The 25317-nt window shown below is 45.5% G+C and overlaps 1 protein-coding gene across 1 annotated transcript in view; it reads left to right on the forward strand.

The window, feature by feature from the left end:
• The window catches only part of LOC308401007 (olfactory receptor 51G1-like), a gene marked incomplete at both ends in the record, with an annotated part of 19853 nt that extends 3464 nt beyond the window's left edge, over positions 1–16389 (forward strand). The window contains one exon of the mRNA XM_080889074.1: positions 15763–16389. Within this exon, the coding sequence (XP_080745200.1) occupies positions 15763–16389 (627 nt within the window). The remainder of the gene's footprint in view (positions 1–15762) is intronic.
• Positions 16390–25317: the final 8928 nt, after the last annotated feature.

The raw sequence follows: 25317 nt of genomic DNA on the forward strand, positions 1-25317 counted from the left end.
TGTCACAACATGTCTGAGTGCTTCATTGCAGCTCTGTGGAAATGTCATTAACAAAGTGTACTGTAACAATCACTCCATTATCAAGCTGGGATGTCATGGCACCACAGTTAATAATCTCTATGAGCTCACTGCTGCCTCTGTCACAGTGTGTGTCCCAGTATCTGTAATCCTGTACACCTACACAAGGATCCTGAAAATCTGTTTTTCTGGATCCAAACAGACCCGACAGAAAGCCGTCAGCACCTGCACGCCTCACCTCGCTTCTCTGCTCAACTTTTCTTTTGGGGTTTCCTTTGAAATACTACAGAGCAGGTTTGATATGAGCCATGTTCCAAACATGTTACGGATATTTTTATCAGTGTACTTTCTTACATGTCAGCCCCTCTTCAATCCTGTCATGTATGGCTTGAACATGTCCAAAATACGGACCATATGTAAAAATCTGCTCTTAGGTTATGTTGGGAAGAGCAGGATATTAATCAAAATTGTTCAGATTGAGAAATAAGAGATAAACTACACTGATATGAAGAATGAGCGGTTCTACATATGATATATTGTTTATGCTTTGGAAATTTACCATTCGACAGCTGATGCAGACATGTCTAACAGTCATTGAAATCAGTCAAATAAAAATAATGGAGATGTAAAAAAATGAGGAAGTGTCTTCATTCCCAGACAGATTATTGAAAACTGTTTGAATAATGAAAGAAAAGATAATTGTTTCTGTGTTATTGCTGCTTGATGTGAACATTAACATTACGATACTTTAAACTTGGACCACAGAAACGTCACTACACTCACCTGTTCTCAGCTGCATTTGAATAAAGCACCAAATCTGCACTGTTTTACTTTTGAGCTTAAATTTCAAAACTTACATTTTAACTACTGATTTTATCTACTAGTCCTTTCTTTTTCTTTTTTTCAATTTTAAATCATGCTTTCTATTTGTTTTGTTTTTTAATGTCTCTGTAAAGCACTTTGAATCACCTTGTTGTTGAATTGTGCTATATTGAATAAGTGAATAAGCAGGTGAGTGCAGTAGTTCAGTCCTGTTTTTTTCAGCTAAGACAGCTAGCCAGGATAAAGCCATACCTTCCGGCTGACGTCTTCGAGCGTATCATCCACCTTTTTCTTACTTGCAGATTGGACTACTGCAATTCATTGTATTATGGCCTAGATCATGCCACCATCCATCGCCTTCAGATGGTTCAAAATGCTGCTGCTCGCCTGCTAACCGGTACCAAACGGAGAGAGCTTATAACCCCAATTTTAGCCTCTTTACACTGGCTCCCTGTCCCCTACAGGATCCAATTTAAACTCTTACTTTTTGTTTTTAAGTCACTCAACGCCCAAGCCCCCCCCTACTTGTCAGAGCTCCTCTCTGCTTATGCTCCAGGAAAACCCACGAGATCTAGTTCAAAACTATTGTTGTCCATTCCACGGACTAACCTCAAATCTCGTGGTGATAGATCCTTCTCTGTGGCAGGTCCCAGACTTTGGAATAGTCTCCCCTTTAATATTAGATCTGCTCAAACTCTTGAGCAATTTAAATCTTTACTAAAGACACACTTTTACGCTCTGGCTTTTAACACATTATGACCCAAGCATTTTGGATTTATCTGAATTAGTTAGTATTGTTTCAATTCTTCTATTTTATTGTTTCTATTGTCATTATTGTATTACACTGTAGTTTTTAATTTTATTGTTATTGTTAAGCACTTTGTGCAGCATCGGCTGTTGGAAATGTGCTATATAAATAAATCTGACCTTGACCTTGACCTATATAAATAGACTTGCCTTGCCTTGATACACTATCTGCAAAAGACTTGAGACTGGGGCGGAGGTTCAGCTTCCAGCAGGAAAACGACCCTGAACATGAAGCCAGGGCAACAATGGGATGGTTTAAAACAAAACATATCCATGTGTTAGACTGGCCCAGTCAAAGTCCAAATCTAAATCCAATCCAGAATCTGTGGCAAGACCTGAAAACTGCTGTTCACAAACACTGCCCATCTGATCTGACTGAGCTGGAGCTGTTTTGCAAAGATTGAGCAAAGATTTCAGTCTGTAGATGTGCAAAGCTGGTAGAGACAGACCCTAAAAGACTGGCAGCTGGAACTGCAGCTGGTTCTACAAAGTATTGACTCAGGGGCTGAATAATTACACACACCCCACTTTGCAGTTATTTATTTGTAAAACATGTTTGGAATCATGTATGATTTTCGTTCCACTTCTCACATGTACATTGATTCATGTTTGTGGCTGTAATGTGACAAAATGTGGGAAAAGCTGAATACTTTTGCAAGCCACTGTATAACAACCCCATTGTCACAAACTGTGGTTCGCTAAGGTTCTTTTCAACATGTTGAATATCTTTACATCATCAAGTGCCCTGAGATGGCTCATATTAGACTATATAAATAACTTCAACCTGGATTTAAATAAACTGAGTGTTTCAGCTGATCTGAGGCTTTCTGGGAGTTTGTTCCAGATATAAGGAGCATAAAAGCTGAATGCAGCTTCTCCGTGTCTGGTTCTGACTCTGGGAACTGATAAAAGACCGGATCCAGATGACCTGAGGGATCTGGAAGGTTCATACTGGGTCAGGAGGTCACTGATGTATTTTGGTCCTAAACCATTCAGAGCTTTATAGACCAGCATCAGAACTTTAAAGTCTATCCTCTGACGGACAGGCAGCCAGTGTAAAGACCTCAGAGCTGGACTGATGTGGTCCACTTTTTTGGTCTTAGTGAGGACTCGAGCAGCAGAGTTCTGAATGAGCTGTAGTTGTCTGACTGATTTTTTAGGTAGACCTGTAAAGATGCTGTTACAGTAATCAAGCCTACTAAAGATGAATGCATGGACTTTTATCTCAGCCTCTGCACCAAGCACGGATGGATGACGTATGGAATAAAACAAGTTGGAGGTGAACAGTTTCACCCCTGACTTGTTAAAATTAAATCCATTTGCTTTGAACAGATGCCTGCGTTCCCAAAAAATATTAAAGTTGTCGATAAAGTGCACTGAGTGGTCAGCACATGCTGATATAAGCCATTTATTCAGTGTAAACAACCTGCTGAATCTCTCGTCTCCTCCTCTGACCGGCGGTACAGGTCCACTGATGAATACAGCTGCATTCAGAGAGTTTACAGTGTTTAATAATCCAGTAAAGTCCCGTTTCAGAACCTCCGACTGTTGTTTGGACACATCGTTTGACCCTGTATGCAGAACAATGTTTGTCACAGTTGGATATTCATCTGCAATTTGAAGAATTCTCTCCTTCAGGTTGTTGACCATATCGTTAGGAAAGCAGAGGACTTTAGTGTTCTTACCGCACATCCTTTGTACATCCTTTACGGCAGAGTCACCCACAATCAGTTTCAGGCCTAGCCTTTAGCTTTCCCTGTGGCCTTTCACTTTTCAACAGATTTTCAGACCTTATTTCGCTGCTTTTAGATGGATGGTTGTCTGATATAGATCCAGGGTCCTTTGATAGTGGAGCAAATCTGTTGTGCAGTTTCACATTCAGTTGTTTTGGAGGTTTGTTGTTAACCTTCCTATTCACGGTTGTCCAGTCCTGTTTCCTCCCGTATACAGGGGTAGAAGAGCTTCTCTGTCTCGTAGGAAGTGAAGGCCAGTCGGTTTCAGAGATTTCAGCTCGCTGTGCCCTGCCTGTGATACGTCCTCCCCCTTCCAGGAGACATGATTTATGTCTTGGTTTGCACCAAGACAGTCTAAGGGGGGATTATCACTTGAGGATTTATAATAATGCACAGAGTCTACTTTCTTGGTCATGTCATCTGTGCTCCTTAGCTGTGTGCTAGCTTGCTCATCGCCATTGTTTTGAATCAAAGGCAAGGTTGTTTCATTTCCACACAGTCCATTTGCCTCCACGTTTACTTCTAAACAATGAATTTTTGTCTCCAGTACTGCAATCTTCTGCAGGAGGCTGTGGTAGTCATCTGTGGAGAGGGAAGGCATCTTGTTGCTAGCTATCCTAGCGGTTAGCCCCTTTCCAGGCTATTGAGGCTGTTCGGTGCCCAGACGCTGTAATCAGGCTTCAGCTGTGTGTAGGCCACAGACACACGGAGCGCTGAAGGTAAGTTAACTATAAAAATTTTGCTGTTTCTGTTAAGAACACTTTAGTCCTAATGATCTATAAGTGTCCAGAAGCTATCGCAGGTAAGCTCACACGGAAAAAGGGAAAAAATCAGCATAAAAATCAACAAAAGAAGCAAAGCATTTAAAGAGCAAAGAGATGAAGCGTCCACACTCACAAAAGGGCAGGAGCATTCAGCACACCAGAGACTGTCTGCTGCCCTCTCTCGACCCCTACCAGGTTGCTTACAGAGCAAATTAAACCATGTAGCATCACTATTGCTCTTCACTGAGCACTGAGCCATCTGGAGAACAGGAAGACCTACGTGAGGACTACAGCTCAGCATTTAACACCATAATCCCAGACATTTCAGCACCAAACTGGACCACCTTCAGACACCCACCCACTCCTGGATCAAAGGCATCCTTACCAACCAGCATCCATCAGCTTATGTCTACACTAATCGGGATAAATTTGAAAATCTAAATCTAAAAACATCCGTGTCCACTCTATAGTTTTCCATTTGTGCATTCGACCTGCGTCATTTCCGTCTGCCGTTTATTTACTTTCTGGCTCTTTGAAACATTGCAGCAAAATGTCGAGGAAAAGCGCTGAGTTTTTTAAATGGACTGACAATGAGGTGGACTTGTTGTTAGTAGTATTTATTTATTTATTTATTGTCATTGTCAAGAACAATGAAATTGCGTTTGGGGCTTCCATACAACCCAAAAAAAGAAGAAAATAATAAATACCCCTTAAAACCCAAGTGTACATATTTAACCCAGTGTGACTCCAATGCAATAAGACAATCCTTAGCAATAATGTTCGTAGAAATTCAGACAAAGACCTGAGAAACATGACAAAATACAACAATGCAACCCATTCAATATTATTGTACTGTGAGATATGATATCAGATATGATAGTTATCTATTTAAGAAAGAGGGGGGGGGGGGGCAGGAGGGGGAAGAGAATAAAGATATGATGCACCAATGCAGACCAGTTCATTGCTATTAAGAAGTTGGATATGGTTATTGTCCGTGAGAGGGGGGCAGAGAGTTCAGGAGCCTCACAGCCTGTGGATACAGGCTGTTGGCCAGTCTGGATGTTCTGGCCTGTATAGACCTGTACCTTCTCCCTGAGGGCAGCAGATGGAAAAGGTGGCGCGCAGGGTGATGTTGGTCCCGCAGGATACTGTGCACCCTCCTCAGACAGCGAGTGGGGAAGATATTACTGATCTCTGGCAGACTTGTTCCAATAATTCTGCCAGCTTCTTTCACCACCCGCTGGAGTGCTTGCTGATCGGCCTTGGTGCAGCTGGGGAACCACACTAGAAATCCATACGTCAGAACGCTGCTGATGGCACAGTTGTAGAAGTTCAACATCAGAGATCTGGGAATGTGTGCGCTCCGCAGTCTCCTCAGGTAGTAGAGGCGCTGTTGGGCCTTCCGTGCAACTGAGGTGATATGGTTGCCCCAGGACAGGTCCTCGGTCACAGTTACCCCCAAGAATTTAAAACTGCTCACCCTCTCCACCGCCTCACTGCCAATGAAGAGAGGCAGATGGTTGTTATGACCCTTCCTCCGGAAATCTACAATGATCTCCTTGGTCTTTTTGGTGTTTAAGACCAAGTTATTGTCGTGGCACCATGACTCTAGTTGTTGCACCTCTGTCCTATAGTTTGTTGCGAGTAACACAAGGGCACAAAGTTGCTGAACAACAGCTCTGAGTAAACACTCTGTCTTCTGGAGCATGTACAAACTGATATTAATCTTTAATAGGGCTGTCAAAACTGAGAGCCAACAAAACAACTGCCGTACAATGCCTGTCATGGTCCCCGTGTCTGCCTGGCTGACTCAGGTTGGCTACATGTTTCTTGTTTACATCTACCTCTCTCACGCTTGCCGTGTCTCGCTGGGGCGGAGCTCATTGCGGGCTCCCGCCCCTGGCCCTCTCACCTGAAGTTAATCACACACGTGTTTCATTGCCTAAACTCATCCACTACTTAACCCTTTAAAGCCGGTCGGAGCAGCACGCTCCGTTTTGCGTAACTATTTTTAAATCCCTGTAAAACCTGAACCCTGTAAGCTAGCGCAATAATTTGTTTTTGCATATGAAACCGGAGGAGTTGTACTTACATCTTACGCCATCAGCTTGTCCTCGGTCACGGTTTCCTTCCACATAAAGCTTTGCAAAAACTGCATAAAAAGCGCTTGCAGGAACAAAAACATGATATTCCAGAAACACGCTTTGCCGATCCGATCAGCTGTTCATAGCACTTCCCACATTGAAACAGACGTCAGCGCGAACGATGGCATGTCCGCATTTCCTGCCCGAAACCGGAAGTGACGTCATTTTCGTGGAAATATAGTTTTTTACTTGTAGGCCTTAAAAGCCTATACTGGTGTTTTTATAGGTCATGTTTGACTTTATGCTTTTCTGAATAGTTGCTGGGATGCTTAGAACTCGAATTGCACAGCTGGAAATAGTTTATTTTGATGCACCTGATGTTTTCTTTGCAAATTTGCATCATAGGATTGTTTTTTCCTTTTTCCTGCAGTATATGTAACGGATGTATTTGTGATTTAACACAGGTGTTATTCTAGAAGGGAAACCCTCCTCAAAAACGGACGGAGCAGTGGAGCCGCCGAGGGAATGCACTGAATTAAAAACTGTATAATTAAAATATAATTTATTATACAAACAATTAAAAATGCAAAAGCAATTAAAACAACCCTGGCCAAGGGGTAACACAATAAAAATCAATAAAACACAACATTAAAAGTCCAGTGGCATCCGCCACGATATAAAAGTCACAAAGAACTAAAAAATCCAGCGAAGTGGTGTAAAAGGGAAACCCAGCGGAGTCCTCGCCTTCCTCCCTGCATTCCGCGTCCCGGTACGCTGAAGAAAGGGAGGGAGCGGCAGTCACTATTCTTTTCAAGCAGTTTTCATTCGTAAAAAGGGGATAAGTCGAAGACTTACCCCGGGTGGGCAGAGCTCTCAATTCCGCTCGCCGCTTCTTTAAAACTGCAAATCGGCACCAGCTGTCTCGCCGCCTCTGCTCTCCCGCAGTGCACAAGCTGGGCTCTTGTTGCTACTGCCGTCCGACTGTTCGCTCTGCGTCCCTAGTCGCTGGTGCTGTATTGTCCTCCCGCACTGCTGACACCAAGCTTCGCCAGCCTTTCGGCTTGCAGGCGCCGGCGCCGCCTGACACCGCTCACTCCTGCCCGTCGCTCAAGCCTCCCCTCAAGCCTCTCCTCTCTGTGGTCTTCCAGGCCCTCTTATTGGCCTCTGGGACCTCCCAGGTGTGATCAGGTTTATAATCGGGTAGGGGCTGTTAGGATGCCTGGGTCGTTGACCCAGGGTTTTTGAGTTTATTTTATTATTTATTATTTTCAGTCTTTGGTTTCTTGGTTCTGTCTTATAGTTTATGTCTCTGTCTTCTCTAGCTGCTCTGTCTCCCCTGTCAGCTGTCTCCCCTTGTCTAGTTCGCGTCTCTGTGTATCCTTAGTTGCTATATCCCCGTGTCCAGTCAGTGTCTGTGTCTGCCCTGGTCCCATGTCTCTGTTCCCTCTGTTGTAGTGCCTGCATGTGAGTCTGTGTCTTTTGTTCAGTCTTTGTTATGGGTTTCCTGTTTTACTTTGAAAGTCCATGTCTGATGTTAATGTGTCTGGTTTTGCTTCTCCTTGTCTCGTTAGGCCTGATTTGCCCCAGCTGTGTTTCCCTCCTGTTACTCATTCCCTGATTGCTCCCTCTGTGTATTTAAGCCCTGTGTTTCTCTGTGTCCGTGTCGTGATCTACCGTTTATTTAGCTGTGTGCTTTGTCAATCCGCCGGTGTTAGTTTATTTTTGACCTTTTTCCAGTTATGTTATGTTTGAGTTCAGCATTAAAGCTGTTTTGGTTTAAGTTTCTCTCTGGAGTCTGCATCTTGGGTCCTATCCCTGTCCGCACACAGCCGTCACCTAACAGAAGATCACGACCATACTATGGACCCAGCAGACATTGAACTTCAGGAGCGACGCCGAGCAGCCTTTGCCCAGCTGGAGGAGGAACTCCGCTGGAAGCCATGGCTCACCCCTGACGTCGGGCGCATTTTCCATGGCACTCGGCTGGCTCTCGGTGGTCCCCGGAGCTGTCAGAAGTCTCCACCCGTTGCTCCGCTGGCACTCAAGATGCGGCCGCTTCAGTTGGAAGTCCTCCGCGTGGCTTCAGGCGCTCACGCTCCGGCCTCAGCGTCACCATTCTGTGCACCGGAGGCTCAGTTGCTAACGCCGCCAGCTACCTCTGCCCAAAGGAAACGGCGCTCACGTCGCCGTCATATGGACACGTCTGAGCAACCTCCGGTGGTGAGTCAAAAGGACTACACCTTCCAAACTCCACCTGAGCTGTTAAACAGTAAAGACTATGAACTTACCTCAGACACTTTCGGGATTTCTTTTCTCGACGAGGATTTGGATTGGGAGGCCAGTTTTGGTTTGAATCCTCCCGCGCTAGTTCATCACAATAAGCATTCGTCTGGGATTTTTAGTTCGAGGTCTGCTTGTTGGAGTGGGAACAAGCTAAAACCCAAGTTTGCCGAGTCTGTTTTTTCTGAGACTGTGAACACTGCTAAACCTAAGACTGTATGGACTGTTAAACATGGTGGGAAAGGGTCATCACCTATTTTTGATGAACCAGTTTTCAGTGAGCCTGCTCCTTTGCCTTCCGGTGCTCCTCCGCCCAGGGCAGCTGCGGTCCAGCCGTCTCCTGCACCTATATCAGTTCCTCGGGTGAGGGGGGCTAGGGCCCAGTTTGTCCCTGCTCCAGTTTCCAGGCCGGCTGAGGCTCCGCTAGTCTCTGCGCCCGTGCCTATTCCGCGGATGGGAGCGGCTACTGCCCAGCAGGACCCTGCACCGGTTTCTGTCCTCGCTGGAGGCTCAGGTGAGCCCGTCCAGCAGTTTTCCGTAGGCTCGGAAGACATAGCTCAGCTTAGTGCGCATCCACCATCTCACCCACCATTACTACCATCGTTACAACAGTCAATACAACTTAAACTTCTCTCCATAGCTCAAACATTAGCTCACCTGTCAGCTCAGTCACCTGCTCAGTTCTCACCTCAGTCATTCACTCCACCGTCTGTTCCCGCTGGGGGTTCTGGAGAACCGCTTCAGCCGTCTCTTCCTGCTGGAGGGTCCGAGGAACCGCTTCAGCCGTCTCTTCCTGCTGGAGGGTCCGAGGGGCCCGTTCAGCCACCCGTCTCCGCTGGAGGGTCCGAGGGGCCCGTTCAGCCTCTTGCCTCGTCAGCTGGAGGACCCAGCCAGCACGTCCCAGTGTCTGCTGATGGTTCTGGCGAGGCCGTTCAGCCACCACCGGCTCCACCGCCTGGTCCAGCCTCCGAGTCTGCAGCTCCGCCTGGTCCGGCCTCCGAGTCTGCAGCTCCGCCTGGTCCGGCCTCTGCAGCTCCGCCTGGTCCGGCCTCCGGGTCTGCAGCTCCGCCTGGTCCGGCCTCCGGGTCTGCAGCTCCGCCTGGTCCATCCTCAGCCTCTGCAGCTCCGCCTGGTCCAGTCTCAGCCTCTGCAGCTCCGCCTGGTCCAGCCTCCGAGTGTTCAGCTTCGTCTGCTCCTGAGATCTCCCTGCTGTCTGTTCCTGCACGTCCTGTCCGGCCTGCACATCTTGTCCATCCTGCTCGTCCCGCCCGGCCTGCTCGTCCCGCCCGGCCTGCACGTCCCGCCCGGCCTGCTCGTCCTGCACGTCCTGTCCGGCCGATGACTGGACGTCGTTGCCGTCATGGACAGCCCTCTGAACTACGCCGCCGTCATGGACGGCCCCCTGAACTACGCCGCCGCCAGTGCCTCCTGCCCGGCCGGCCTTCTGACCTGCTCTGCAGCCGGTGCCTCCCGCCCGGCCGGCCTCCTGACCTACTCCGTTGCCGCCGGTGTCTCCTGCCTGCCCGACCCCCTGAACTGTTTTCTGGGCTCTTGGGCCGTCAGCCTCCGGGCCGCCCCCCTGAACTGCCCGGGTTTGGACTATCGTGCTGTCAGCCTCCGGGCCGGCCCCCTGAACTTTGTGTGAACTGTTTTTCCTGGCCGCCTGCGCCTGTCGTGAGCCTGTGTTTTGTTATGTTGCTTTCTGGGCTCCGTTGTTTGCACTTTTTTTTGTTTCTGGCTCCTTGTTTGGTTTGTTTCGAGCCCTCCGTCCTGTTTCCCCCACCGCCCTCCCTGGTTGGGTTGTTTTTTGTTTTGGTGTTTCGGTTTGGGCTGTCTGGGAGCCAGCCCTTTAGGGGGGGTACTGTTAGGATGCCTGGGTCGTTGACCCAGGGTTTTTGAGTTTATTTTATTATTTTCAGTCTTTGGTTTCTTGGTTCTGTCTTATAGTTTATGTCTCTGTCTTCTCTAGCTGCTCTGTCTCCCCTGTCAGCTGTCTCCCCTTGTCTAGTTCGCGTCTCTGTGTATCCTTAGTTGCTATATCCCCGTGTCCAGTCAGTGTCTGTGTCTGCCCTGGTCCCACGTCTCTGTTCCCTCTGTTGTAGTGCCTGCATGTGAGTCTGTGTCTTTTGTTCAGTCTTTGTTATGGGTTTCCTGTTTTACTTTGAAAGTCCATGTCTGATGTTAATGTGTCTGGTTTTGCTTCTCCTTGTCTCGTTAGGCCTGATTTGCCCCAGCTGTGTTTCCCTCCTGTTACTCATTCCCTGATTGCTCCCTCTGTGTATTTAAGCCCTGTGTTTCTTTGTGTCCGTGTCGTGATCTACCGTTTATTTAGCTGTGTGTTTTGTCAATCCACCGGTGTTAGTTTATTTTTGACCTTTTTCCAGTTATGTTATGTTTGAGTTCAGCATTAAAGCTGTTTTGGTTTAAGTTTCTCTCTGGAGTCTGCATCTTGGGTCCTATCCCTGTCCGCACACAGCCGTCACCTAACAGGGGCGGAGTCTTTCCAGGACAAGTCACCAAATAAATACTATAAAAACATGCAGTAAAACTCATAAAAATAACCCATTGTACAATATTAAAAAGGTAAAACACAGCAAAACATGCATAGTAAAAAACCCTAAATAACTTCTCCCTTTCTACCCCGTGACATATATAAAAATTGCTGTATCTCCAAAATAAAACTATGAAGACACTCAAAATAAATTTCCTGTTGTTGTAAACTATTTTTTGCAACTTTTTTGTATTTAAAGATTTGAGGGATAAGTCTCTTAAATTTCTCCAAGTAGAAATATATGTAAAAAACAAAACAAAAACGATTTTCAATTTTTTTGTACTTTATTGCACTTGTTTGCAATTGATGTAGTTACTATGGACTTAATGCAGACATATTATTAGAATATGGGCTATAACAGTTGTATTGATGTATAGCAACTTGAAATGCTCCCAAAAATGGCAAAAAATATAAAGTAAGTTCTGGCAGACTTGGTTCTATGGTAGGTCTTAAAGGGTTAAGGCAGTGGCTGGAAGCATCTCGTCGCGGACTATTGAGTAACCTCGGCAGTAAGCTCCGGAGTACTAGTCTCTTGTTGCCTTTTCGTATCGCTGACCCTTTGGATTAATCACTTGTTGTCTGTAAACAGGAATTCCGTTTCTGTCAGGGTCCTGGGACTGGGCGACCCAGGACCCCTGGGCAGTCATGGACCTGTGATACTATTATGTATTTTTGGTGTTGCTTCCCCTTCTCCGTGCTTGTACATATGTGTGTGTGTGGGTGGCTGTGTGTCTGAGCGCTTGTTTATAGGCGCCGTCAGGCCTGGGGGGTGTGGCCCTGCTAGGGGACTGGCCACACCCGAAGCCACACACCTGCTGCTGATCAGGCCTCGTCGGGGGAGCTACTTAAGAGAGTCTTGGAGCGCCCACCGACGCGGGATCATTGCACGAGACTCCACGTTAGTCTTCTGTTCAGTTTAGTCTGTGAGTGTATGCCTACTGGAATTACGTGTCTTGACGGCTGCCTCTGTCATTTTCCCCTCAGGAGGAGCGTGGAACACCGGAGGGCAGCAGGCACGGGGTGTGTGTGGACACACGAGAGTGGAGAACACGGAGCACAGACTTTTTGGGAAGACACGACACGGGAGTCACGGGAGAGCACGGGGATTTACTGTTATTGTTTCCATCACTGTAAATAAACGCACTGTTTATACACAGAGTACCGCGCCTGGGTCCTCCCTCCCCACATCCCCCACGGTTTGCCACGCCAAACCGTGACAGCTTCCCTGGAACCCTTGGTGTGCGGGCTGCTGGTGTGCTGTGTTTTTGTGAAGTCCCTTGTGTGTGAAGAGCTCCTTTCCCGGATTTCCCTGTGCCCTGGATTCCCCCGCCCTCTCACTTGTATATATTTGCACCTGGTGTTGTATAGTAAACGTAACTGTATTCTAGCTTCCTCGTCTGCGCTTGAGTCCATCCCACTTCGTGACAATGCCATCTGCCATCTTAGCTGTAAAGGTCACATGACTGCATCACATGATTAAAATGCATTATCGTTTTTGAAAACCTTCGGTTTTTTGCAGTTGTAGAATGTTTAGCTGATTTAGAGTTTAGAAATGTGTTATCATAGAATGTAGAACTGTTGTAGAGACACTGCCCTTAAAGTAATAAAGGCCTCACTCTGTCGTGGACTTAGGAGTAGTGTACCCCTCCCCCACTTGAGCTGTGAAAGTAAAACAGAGAAGAGTTTATGCTGAGTGGAAATTCCCCAGAGGAAGTTTTAGGGTGGGGGTCTCAACATTGTAACTGGATACCTGTGGTCTGGAAGTGAGAGGGGTTTTATGACCTCTAGGGAGTTACCTACACCCACAGTGTTTTAACGGTCACGCACACACATCCACACGCACACTCACTCATGAGCACTCACATAGACACTAGGGAACGTGCACATGTAGGCATTCATGTGCTCGTGCACATAGACATAGACAGAGTTTGCAGCACACCGTAGGGGGTTTATGATGGGGACGTTTCTATAAAGCTGGCTGTAACTAACAAAGGGGTGAAGATTTTGGAGAGGGACATTGGCCTCGTCTTCCCTTCTAGAAGTGCATGCTTAAATGAAGAAGAGTAAATTTTAAAATTTTAGTTGTAACTTTTAGAGCTCTGCACGGTGAAGCTCCCCAGTATATCTCTGACCTGTTGAAACCTCATGCTTCATCCTGAGCACTTAGGTCTTCAGGTCAGAGGCTACTGGTGGTCCCACGTACTAGATTTAAAACACGTGGGGATCGAGCTTTTCAGGCACCGAGGCTGTGGAACTCTCTGCCGTTGTCTTTACGCTGTCTAGACTCTACTGACTCCTTTAAAAAGCAGCTGAAGACATTTTTATACAAACGGGCTTTTAATTAATTTAATTAATTTTAACTTGTATGTCGGATCTTACAGTAAAGCACTTTGTGATTTTTATCTGTGAAATGTGCTATATAAATAAATTTTACTTACTTACTTACTTACTTAAAGATAAATGAAGATGAATAAAGATTTTGTGGCACCTGACTACTAAGTCCGGTGCCATCTCTGGATGCTCGAGGAATAAAAAGAACCGGGGTAAAACTGATTTGCCAACACAGTCCACAAGGCGACACGAAAACGGCATTTTCAAATGTCTCCACTTTGGAGAGCGTTTTCAAAAAGCTCCGTTTTCCTTGACTGAAGACGCCGTCTCAGTTTGGATGGAGAGAAAATGATGCGTTTTCAAACGAAAACGTATTAGTGTGGACATGGCCTCAGTCAGACTCGGCCCCCACCTCTCCCCCCAACAGGTCAATCTGCCTCCCCACCTACTCCACCCTCCTCCACCCATGCACACATTTTACAATGGCAAGTATATTTGTCCTTAAAAGGTTTCCCCTTTTTTTTGTTCACTCCCTCACATCCACCCTGATCAGGAATTTGCTGAGTCCTTCCATACTCTCACTGATTCATTCAACAACTGTGGTCAGAATGCAGCTACCCGTGTCCACTAACAACTTCTTAAACCCATGAAACCTTCAAACTTCCCTGAGAACAGTTAGTGATGAGACCAGGGTGCTGCAGAGGAGGTTGTTCTGGTGGTTTAAGATAAGATAAGATAACCTTTATTAGTCCCACACGTGGGAAATTTGTTTTGTCACAGCAGGAAGTGGACAGTGCAAAAGTTATGACGCAAAAATTAGAATACAATAAGAATAAATACAGTACACAACTGTACAGAATAGAATAAAATAAAATACTATATACAGTAGAATAAAATAGAATAAAAATATACAATAAGATAAAAATAGAATACGAATGCTATATACAACTGAGTAAAAATACAACGATGACAGAAAGGATTATTGCACTTAGTATTATTGCACATGTGTGGATGTGTGTGCTTGTTCAGTTAAAGTCTTTGTTGTGGAGTCTGACAGCAGTGGGGAGGAAAGACCTGCGAAATCTCTCCGTCCCACACCGTGGGTGCCTCAGTCTCCCACTGAAGGAGCTGCTCAGTGCTGTCACAGTCTGCTGCATGGGGTGGGAGATGTTGTCCATCAGGGATGACAGCTTAGCCGCCGTTCTCCTGTCACTCACCACCTCCACTGGGTCCAGAGGGCATCCTAGAACAGAGCTGGCCCTTCGGATCACCCTGTTCAGTCTCTTCCTGTCCCCAGCAGAGATGCTGCCGCCCCAGCAGACCACGCCATAAAAGATAGCAGAAGCCACGACAGAGTCATAGAAGGTCTTCAGGAGTGGGCCCTCCACTCCAAACGACCTGAGTCTCCGCAGCAGGTACAGCCTGCTCTGCCCTTTCCTGTAGAGGGCGTCTGAGTTATGAGTCCAGTCCAGTCTGTTGTTCAGATGAACACCAAGGTACCTGTAGCTGTCCACAGCCTCAATGTCCATACCCTGGATGTTCAGTGGTTGCAGTGGAGAATGCTTGTGCCTGCGGAAGTCTACCACCAGCTCCTTGGTTTTACTGGCGTTGATCTGGAGGTAGTTCAGCTGGCACCAGTTCAGTTTAGTGTCCAGGATCAGGAAGGTTTGTATTTCATGGTCTCTGCAGACGGTGCTGTTCATAAGGCCAAAGACTGACATCATTTCCCTGAACAGGTAGGCGGTCTTTGTCAGGTTTTTTCTGCTGATTTGTTGCATCAGTCAGCTCCAGCTTTAGTGACGGCTGCCTCTGCGATCAGGGAAAGTTTCAGTGAGCGTGGCAGCAGTAAGGCGAAGCTTCACAAACACACAATGGTACGTTTGTGTAGAGAATACTTTTAAGTAGATACTTTGACAGATGTGTGTAGCACATCTGTGTTCATTAACATAAAGAGAGAAACGTGTTTTTCCTGCTCTGATCATGTGATGATGGCTTATGATGAGAAACGCCTAAAATGTGAAATTGTGTGTTTGCAGGATCACAGTGAAGACACAACGCAGGGGAACAAAATACAGCTCATCATAAACTCCTCAAAGGTTTCATACTTCACACTTGCTGCTTACTTCGACACCAGTACTTTGAAATATTTCTGTTTCACAGTTGTTATGTCTTTATACTTATTGATTCTTTGCGCCAATGTCCTGCTGATTGTGGTTATCTGTGTGAACAGAAGCTTACATGAACCTATGTACATGTTTCTGTGCAGCCTGTTTGTGAATGAGCTGTATGGTAGCACAGGGCTGTTTCCGTCCCTCCTGGTTCAGATCCTCTCTGATGTTCACACTGTTTCTGCTCCTCTCTGCTTCCTGCAGATCTTCTGTCTGTACTCGTATGTCTGTGTTGAGTTTTGCATCTTAGCCGTCATGTCTTATGACAGATACCTCGCCATCTGCTGTCCTCTTCAATATCACACACGTATGACGCCTGCAACGGTTGTCTTGCTGATTGCACTTTCCTGGTTATACTCTTTTCTTACCATTCTTGCTTTGATCTTACTGATCGCTCCTCTGGAGCTCTGTGGGAACGTCATTAACAAGGTTTACTGTTTGAACTACTCCATTGTGAAACTGGCCTGCTCTGAAACCACAGCAAATAACATTTATGGTCTTTTTATCACAGCTCTCACAGTCTTTGTTCCAGTTATCTTAATCCTTTGCTCGTATGTGAGGATCCTCAAAGTCTGTTTTTCTGGATCCAAACAAACCCGACAGAAAGCCGTCAGCACCTGCACGCCTCACCTGTCCTCTCTGCTAAACTTCTCTTTTGGTGTTTGCTTTGAAGTGATCCAGAGCAGGTTCAGTCTGAGCAGTGTGCACAGCATGGTGCACATTGTTTTATCGCTGTACTTTCTAACCTGCCAGCCGCTCTTTAACCCCGTACTGTACGGACTGAACATGTCCAACATCCGCAAACGTCTGTTTGCTCACAAAAGGAGATAACTGCAGAAGCAAAATCATCATCATGTCTGCTCTGAACACTGTGGTGAATATTGTATATTATTATTATTATTGCATATTATTCCATGTAAATACATGGCTGCCTCTGACTCGTGTAAACTCTTCTGTGCAGATTCAAACCAGCAGCCTCTGAAAGCCATCTTACTCCTCTGGTTGCTCATGAATCTTACAGCTACAGTCACATCCTAAAAGGCTGTCATGATTCAGACTCAAATACTGTGTCTGCAGCATGAATCACAATAGGTTTCTTACACAGTTATTACAGTTCTTCCGGCAGAGGCACAGTCTGCCGTCGCTTTGTTGAGAGATTCTGAGTGAAATGACACACCAGCAGCTGAGTCTTTACCTCCTCCAGCACACAGCACATTTTCAGAAACCACAAACAGAAGATTTTAGCTCATACATGCATCACAGCTGCACTTTCCATACAGCCGGACCAACGTGGAAAAATTCAGTAAAAAGGGTTAAAAGTTCATTTGACATCTCTCTGTAGGCCATCCAGGTGCTGGTTGTCTGAGGAGCTTGGAAAGAAAAGCGACTGGACTTTTCAAAGTTTATTTTGGGCCTTTGTTAGACAGTGCAGTGAAGACAGAGAGAGAGGCGAAGCCATGTGGCAAAGGGCTGTCCCGGGCTGGCCGCTCTGAGTCACATGGGGTGCTGTACAGGTGACTGGCTGTAGCTCAGGAGGTAGAGCAGGTCACCTACTAATCGCAAGGTTGGTGGTTCAATCCCCCTAGCATGTATGCCAATATCCCTGGGCAAGGTAGTAACCCGAAGTTGCTCTCCAATCCCTCCGTCCATTGTGAAAAAGGTTGTGGGTCATTACCAGCAGAGATTTGGGCTGAAACCATTGTGAGACTGACAAGATGTGAGTGGACATCAAGGCATCTGGGAAGGATCCCAGAATAAATCGGAGTTGTAAGCCCCCCTTTGTTCAAAGATGGTCATTCGTAGTGAACATAGATGACTTCTGTCAGTTCTGAGTGAGGTCGTTTATGTCCAGAAGTCCAGATGCTTTCTGTTCAAGTCCTTAAAAGTTAAACTGACCTAACACCCAACAGGATCTTGCTGTTCTGCAGGTTGTTAACCTGTAAAGTCTGAACTATGAAATAATTGCCAGAAAATTAAACTTTTTGGAAACTGCAGTTTTTAATTGAACCTTCTGACAATTTTTTTTTTCAAAAGTAGAAGACAATACATTCATAAGTTTGCATCATTTTTGCCACCTTAAACATTTCTGCTTAACAGGATCAGCTGACCATGGGGTCATTCTGCACGTGGATCATTCCAGATCCGTGGGATGGTCTATCAGTCTCAACCTGCCTCAGTTTCATGTCTGTGATGTGGAGCAGCAGGAACTTGGTGGCAGATCTGTTTTTGATCATTCACTGCAGGAAAGTTCACAAAGTGCATTCTGGGAAAACCTTCTGATTCAACTTTCTCTTTTTGAATTTTGCAGCACTTCATTAGAAATGCTTAAATCAGTTGATTTGTCAGGGGAGCAGTTAAGAGGCACTCGCTGACTTTTAGTGACCCACTTGAGGTTTAGGTCAGGGTTCACTGAAGGCCGGGTTCAGACATGGGTTCATGTTTGGCAGCGATGACGGTCCAGTGTTCTCTGAAGCGAGTGAAGTTTCTACCACACAAATGCAGCCTTTAATAAAAATGCATATTTAAAGGGTTTTGTTTTTAGTGCGAGCGACGAGTTTATGGCCGTTTTCTTCTTGTCTCAGCGTGCAGTTAATCATGTGACAGCCTGACTCTAAACCCTCAGTGGCCCTCAGGCCTGCTGTGTGTTAGGAAGCTAACGTGGCACTGGGATCAGTGCCGTCTTGGATCGAGAGTTGACTTTTAGTTATTTCCACAAAAGATGAATTTAAGACTTTGAACAAAGTGAGAGAACTTTTCTGTTGAAGTAAACCTGCTGATGCTGTAAGAGTTACATCATCACTGTAACAGGTAGATTAAAGGTCACCTGTGCATGTAAACATTTCTGTCCCTGAGGTGTCTCCTCATTAGCCACAGTTTCCTCCAACTCCCTCTGATGCAACTATCTGTGAGTGCTTTTGACCAGAGAGACCAATCAGCCGGAGCGGACCTCAGCTCTGGTCTCAGAGGGCTGAGGACGGTAATGACCCCCCTCAGAGGACCCATCCATGAAGACACACCCTGCAAACTTCATACAGACTTTCTGAAACACTGCTCCAGCTTTTTCCTGATGTTGTAGAATGTGTTGTCCATATTTATGTGGACACCAACTCTGAACATCCACCAGCTCACTGCTGATCCATTTAGTGTTGCACTTTAGCCACATGCTAAGAAACAGAAAATAATATAAACACATTACAGAAAACTTTAGAGTCACACGTGCAGTTTTATTATGCATATTCCACACCGGTGTAAATAGGTATAAAAGTTCATAAAAGTGTTACCAACGATCCAAACATTGTCCACTCCTGCAGTTCCTGGCGTGACAGCAGTGTTCTGCTTTTTATAATGGCCTCCTTCACATCACTGTGACCTCTTTGGGCTGCATAATGAAAGTTCACAGTCAGCAACCCCGACTTCCATGCCTGGACTCAGCAATAGGCCACAGCTAGTCATGAAACAGCTTGTCATTGTTTCAACTTTGTTGTGACCAGTAGGTTACAAAAAACAAGGAAAGCTGACAAAACAGACACAATATCGTAAGTTATGAGAAGGTTTTCTTACATATTGCACTGCTGAAACAGAAATAGGCGGTACTGTATGTTCCCAGGTTAAACTCATTATAATCAATGATTATCCTAATCCTATGGAATCAAAATACATTGATATGCAAAAGATCTTCATTTCTTTATATTCAGCCATGTGGCCACAGCTCCGTACACAGCTTCAACAATGAAGGTGTGGTCCACTCAGCTTCCCTCAAAATGCTGTTGAAGCTTTGCAAGATCCAGGAATTAAAGATCTTGTGGACTGGACCCTCTGCCAGATCCTCCCAGCACACCCTCACTTTATGTTTAGATATTCTAATTGTACCCAGCATCCTCCCCCTCTACCTGATCCAACTTACCACCAGCTGGTGATCAGCTCTATTCCTTTCACCCGGGTGTCCAGAACACATGACTGCAGATCTGATGATTTGATGATCACAAAATTGATCATCGATCTGTTACCTAGGGTGTCCTGGTGCCATGTGCGCTTATGCACATCCCTGTGTTTGAACATGGTACAGACATACATACATCCGGCAACAATCCCCCAGCAACACAATAGAATAGCTTTTTATTGTCACTGTACATGTACAGTGAAATTTTGTGTGTTCAGCACCAACTGTGCAGCAATAAAAATATAAAAAGTAGAAAGCAGGAATGAATAAAAGACAAGGGGAGTTTATATACAACAAAAATAATATATAGAAAACAGGACGTGTGGGATCTGCTTGACCTGAGGCACCAACCAGAGGGCAGCAGGTGGTGGGCGTGGTCACCTGTGATGGCCCTGGTTTACCTGAGACAGGAGGATCAGGTGATGACCTCCAGGGGTGTCAGAGGGCAGCCAATGATGTTTCTGGCAGTGTTAATGACCCTCTGTGCAGCCTTCCTGCTCTCAGTCGTGGCCCCTGAGGAGAGCACTCTCCACTGAGGAGCAGTAGAAGGCCAGGAGCAGCTTCTGGCCCAGGACACAGAGGAGGTACAGCTGCCGCTGGGTCTTCTTTTCCAGGGCGATGCTGTTGTGGGTCCAGGTGAGATCAGCTGAGATGTGGATGCCCAGAACCCTGAAGGTGGAGACAGATTCCACCTGTTCTCCATTTATAATGAGAGGGGAGTGGACCCGTCTGTGTCTCCTGAGGTCCATGATGAGTTCTTTGGTTTTAGGATGTTCAGCTTCAGGTTATTCTCTGAGCACCAGCAGGACAAGTTCTCTACCTCTGTCCTATCTCATCTCCATCAGAGATGAGCCCAATCACAGTGGTGTAATTGGCATACATGATGATGACACCACTGTGATTGGGTGGTTTGGTGTACAGTCATAGGTGTACAGAGTGTGCAGTAGGGGGCTGAGAACGCAGCCCTGTGAAGCTTCCGTTGGTGAGGAATTCTTTGATCCAGGAGGGGTCTGAAGGTGGTCCAGTTTAGTCCTGAGGATGTTGGGGATTATGGTGTTGAATGCTGAGCTGTAGTCCACAAAGAGCATCATCACCAGGTGCTTCCTGTTCTCCAGATGGCTCAGCACTCTGTGACGGGTGATGGTATCCTCATGGATCAATTTGCTTTGTAACCAACCTGATAGGGGTCGAGAGAGGAAAGTAGACAGTCTCTGATGTGCTGAAACTATCCACTTAAAACACCTCATGACTACACATGTGAGGGTTATAGGTCTGTAGCCATTGAGGGTGTCTATTCCAGTCTTTTGGGGGATGGCGATGATGGTGGAGGCCTTAACCCTTTGTGGTCGGTCGGAGCGGGCACATTCTGTTTGCCAATGCCAATGTGTGATTGGGCTCATCTCCATCAGAGATGAGCCCAATCACACATTGGCATCCTCGAAAGAGGACTTAACAACGTGGTGTATGCTGTACAGTGCAGCGAGGAATGCCCAGACCTCTACATTGGAGAGACCAAACAGCCACTTCACAAGCGCATGGCACAACACAGAAGAGCCACCTCCACAGGACAAGACTCAGCAGTCCATCTGCATCTAAAGGTCAAAGGTCACTCTTTCGAGGATGTTCACATGTTGGACAGAGAGGACAGATGGTTTGAAAGAGGAGTGAAAGAAGCATCTATGTCCATTGTGAGCGACCATCTTTGAACAGAGGCGGGGTTTACGACACCAACTCTCTGCCATCTATAATCCAGTTTTGAGATCCTTCCCAGACGCCTTAACGCCCACTCACATCCTGGACCATCTGATCTCAGGAATTCGCATGATAAGGTGGGGCCAGGTTTCACAATGAACTCACCCGAAACTCTGGCTGATTGTGACCCACACCCAGTTTCACACCTTGGCTCAGGTGATTAGAGGATCATCAGGGGGTCCTTTTGTCCCTCTGTGGGGGGTCACTCCTGTTAGGTGACGGCTGTGTGCGGACAGGGATAGGACCCAAGATGCAGACTCCAGAGAGAAACTTAAACCAAAACAGCTTTAATGCTGAACTCAAACATAACATAACTGGAAAAAAGGTCAAAAATAAACTAACACCGGTGGATTGACAAAACACACAGCAAAATAAACGGTAGATCGCGACATGGACACAGAGAAACACAGGGCTTAAATACACAGAAGGAGCAATCAGGGAATGAGTAACAGGAGGGAAACACAGCTGGGGCAAATCAGAACTGACGAGACCAAAGAAGCGTAAAGTGAACACACTGAGATAAGACAGAGACCTTCAAAGTAAAACAGGAAACACATAACACAGACTCACATGCAGGCACTACAGAGGGAACAGAGACGTGGGAACAGGGCAGACACAAACATTGACTGAACACGGGGATATAGGAACTAAGGATACACATAGACGCGAACTAGACAAGGGTGACAGGGGAGATAGAGCAACTAAAGAAGACAGAGACATAAACCATAAGACAGAACTCAAAGAAACCAAAAACTAGAAAGTATAAATAATATCATAAACTCAAAAACCCTGGGTCAACGACCCAGGCATCCTAACAACTCCCACTAGGTTTATATCTGGGACTCTCCACCATTTGTCCTTAGAACTGAAGAAGCTTCTCGGATGAGAGGTGAAACGTCTTCAAGCAACTTAAAGAAGTCCAGACGCTTTTCTTTGCAAGCTCCTTTGACAACGATGACCTGGATGACTGAGAACCTTCACAGACATACTCAACTCATTCCTCTACTTCCGTACCATTGATTCAGTATTGATCCATTAATGTTGGATTCTCAGGCAGCTGCTCTATTCCCATGAAAACAGAGTTTGATCTTTGGTTTCATTCTATAATACTGGACTTATTTTTCCACGAAGGTTTGAACTTTGACAGTTTAAACAAGAGAGAAAAGTGTGAAAATGTGTAGTGAGGGGTTTTACAGCCTTAAAACATCTTGTGGTGGGGCGTGGTTTGCGGTGCCGTGCGGACGCACCTGCACGGCATCCGCAATCACGCCCGCCGTGTTAAAACACGGGGACTCAGGGGTTGGTGGGTGTGTGATGTGGCGTGAATAAGGCACAGCGGGACCACGGAGCAACGTTCAGAACCAACTTTATTTTAATTCACGTCACACCACACACCCAAGATTTTGAAGATTTTGGGGTAATTATTTGAATCACACGGTGTCATCTTTTTATACTTATTTTGTGGCTTAAAGAAAAACTATGCTAAATGTAACTTCCTCTGTCTTGTTTCATTCAAGGTTATTATCGTTAACGAAAACTAGAAGTGTAAAAACATTTTCGTTAACGGAAATAAAAATAAAAACAAAAAAAGCAAAACTAACTAAAACTGTAATGAGTGTTCACAAAACTAAAATTAACTGAATTTATAGCAAAATGTGTTTAGTTTTCATTGATGTGAGCGTGTCCTGGGTGAAAATAAAGTTTCGTTTCCAGATTTTTTTCTTGCTGTGTCTCATTACGCCAGCAGGTGGCAGCACGTTAGTCGAGTCGTCTGTGTTGCTGCTCCGCCCACGCGCAGAATCATGTCAGGAAAAGTCGGGAGAAAGCGCCAGAGTCCAATTTGGGATTACTTTGAATATGACTGTGTTTTGGATAAAGCAAGTGTCTTGTAGTGGAAAGAGACAAATTATGAGGGACATTTCTAAAGGAAAAAAAATCCCACAAACCTTAAAGTGCACTTGAAAAGCTCACACTAGAAGGCTAACCTAGCTTACCTTGAGAAGGGAGCACACTCAACCCTCATCCCCAGAAACAGAAGCTAACCCCAGGCAAGGCAGCGTGATGCAACCCGAGACAACAGGACGGGGACATCAGTGGTTGTTCATCTGCCTTTATTTATTTATTTATTTATTTATTTAAAGAACCCATAGGTGGGAATGTGAGTTGTCTGTCTCTGCGTGTTAGCCCTGCGACAGACAGGCGACCTGTGCAGGGTGCAGGGTATGGTAGCTGCAATAGCAACATACCCAAGGATGAGCAGAAGAGCATGACTGATGTGATGAAACTGGGATGTTGTTACACTTAATTATTGGAAACAACTAAAACTATAACTGAAACTAATCAAAACTAAACTGAAACTAAAGATTTTCAAAAAAATAAAAACTAAACTAGCAAACAATTGGTAAAAACTAATTAAAACTGATATAAAAATGAAAATCTGAAGTCAAAACTAAATAAAAATAAAAACTAATGAAAATTGCAAAACTATTAAAACCCTGGTTTCATTCTTGGAGGTTACATGGATGTTGGAAGTTTAAAACTCCTATATTATACATCATGATCATTGCTGCCAACAAGTCTCTGATTGTGGTTATGTAACACTGATGAAGCGCTAATGAATGAATACAGGCTAGGTATTGAGTGAAATATTAGGTTATTATTAATCAGAAGATTTAGGAATGCTACTGGAGCTGATGGGCAGTAATTAATAAATACACACAACGCTTTTGCAGGTACCGTGTATTTAACTGAAACCAAAGAAAAATAACAAGAAAAGAAAAGGAAAACTTAAATAATCACTCCTGCTGCAGCTATTCAATTAACCGAAAAACCCAGTGGGTGTCACAGGCTGGGTCTCTGACCCAGCGCTCTGAGTTCATTTTTGTATTTGTCTCATTTTGATATGTGATTAGTTTTTGTGTCATTTCCTATCTAGCTTTAGTTTAAGCTGTTATTTATTATTGTTCCCTTGGTTTTCTATGTTTTGGGTTCTTGTATTATTCATCACGTATTAGGTCTGTTAAGTTGAGTTGTCATGTCTAGTTTTAGTGTTTCCCGTTTTATTCTGACAGTGTCATGTGTTCTTTGTTCATTGTATTTAGCTTTCCTCCTCCTGGTCCTGTCATTAGGTTTATGTCAGTCAGCTGTTCCCCCATGTGTCTCCACTTCCCCTGATGGCCTGGCCTGTATTTGTATAGCGCTTTACTAGTCCCTAAGGACCCCAAAGTGCTTTACACAACCAGTCATCCACCCATTCACACACACATTCACACACTGATCACCTCATGTATGTATTTAAGCCCTCTGTTTTCTGCATGTCATTGTCGGGTCGTCTGTTTATCTCACCAGAGTTACAGTTATAGTCATAGTCTTCGCCCGTTTTTCCACCATAGTCATAGTTACAGTCTTTGTCATTGTATGTTATAGTTTTTGTTTCTTAGTGGGTTTTTTGTCAGTTTGCTTTCGGTTCCTGGTTAACCCCTGCCGTCATCTAATAAAGGATCACTTTTCTGTTTAAACTTACAACTCCTCGTCTTCATCTGCTTTTGGGTCCTGTTTCCATACACATCGGCGCACCCCGCCGTGACAGTGGGGGTGCACAAAGACAACTAAGCAAATTCTTCTGGCTTATACCAAGCAATACAGATTCTCAAAAAGAGTTCCCCATAAATAACACATGTTAACACTGATCCACACTGAAGTCCGTGAGTTTTATCTGAATGTCCATGAGAGATGTCCAAGCGCTGTTGTCCATAAACGGGGGGAATGGTGTGTATGATTGTGGAAATCAGTGCATTTGGTGTATTCCTACCCAACCAGTGCCGATCCTATCAGCTGTTGGCAACACTTCCTAGGTTGGAATAGACGTCAGCGTGAACTATCGTATGTCCGCTATTACCTGGCCGAAACCGGAAGTGATGTCATTTTCGCAGAAAAAATGGACAGACTCGAGCCGTGGAGACCTGGCTTGTATGTTCTCACTCTGCTAGCAACAAGTAAAGGTCTGTTCTGTTTAACTGACTGGGCTCTGAGTTGTCCGGCTAACCTCCACACCACATGCCTGCTAG

This window comes from Rhamphochromis sp. 'chilingali', assembly GCF_963969265.1.
Source record: "Rhamphochromis sp. 'chilingali' genome assembly, chromosome: 8".
Lineage (NCBI taxonomy): Eukaryota > Metazoa > Chordata > Actinopteri > Cichliformes > Cichlidae > Rhamphochromis > Rhamphochromis sp. 'chilingali'.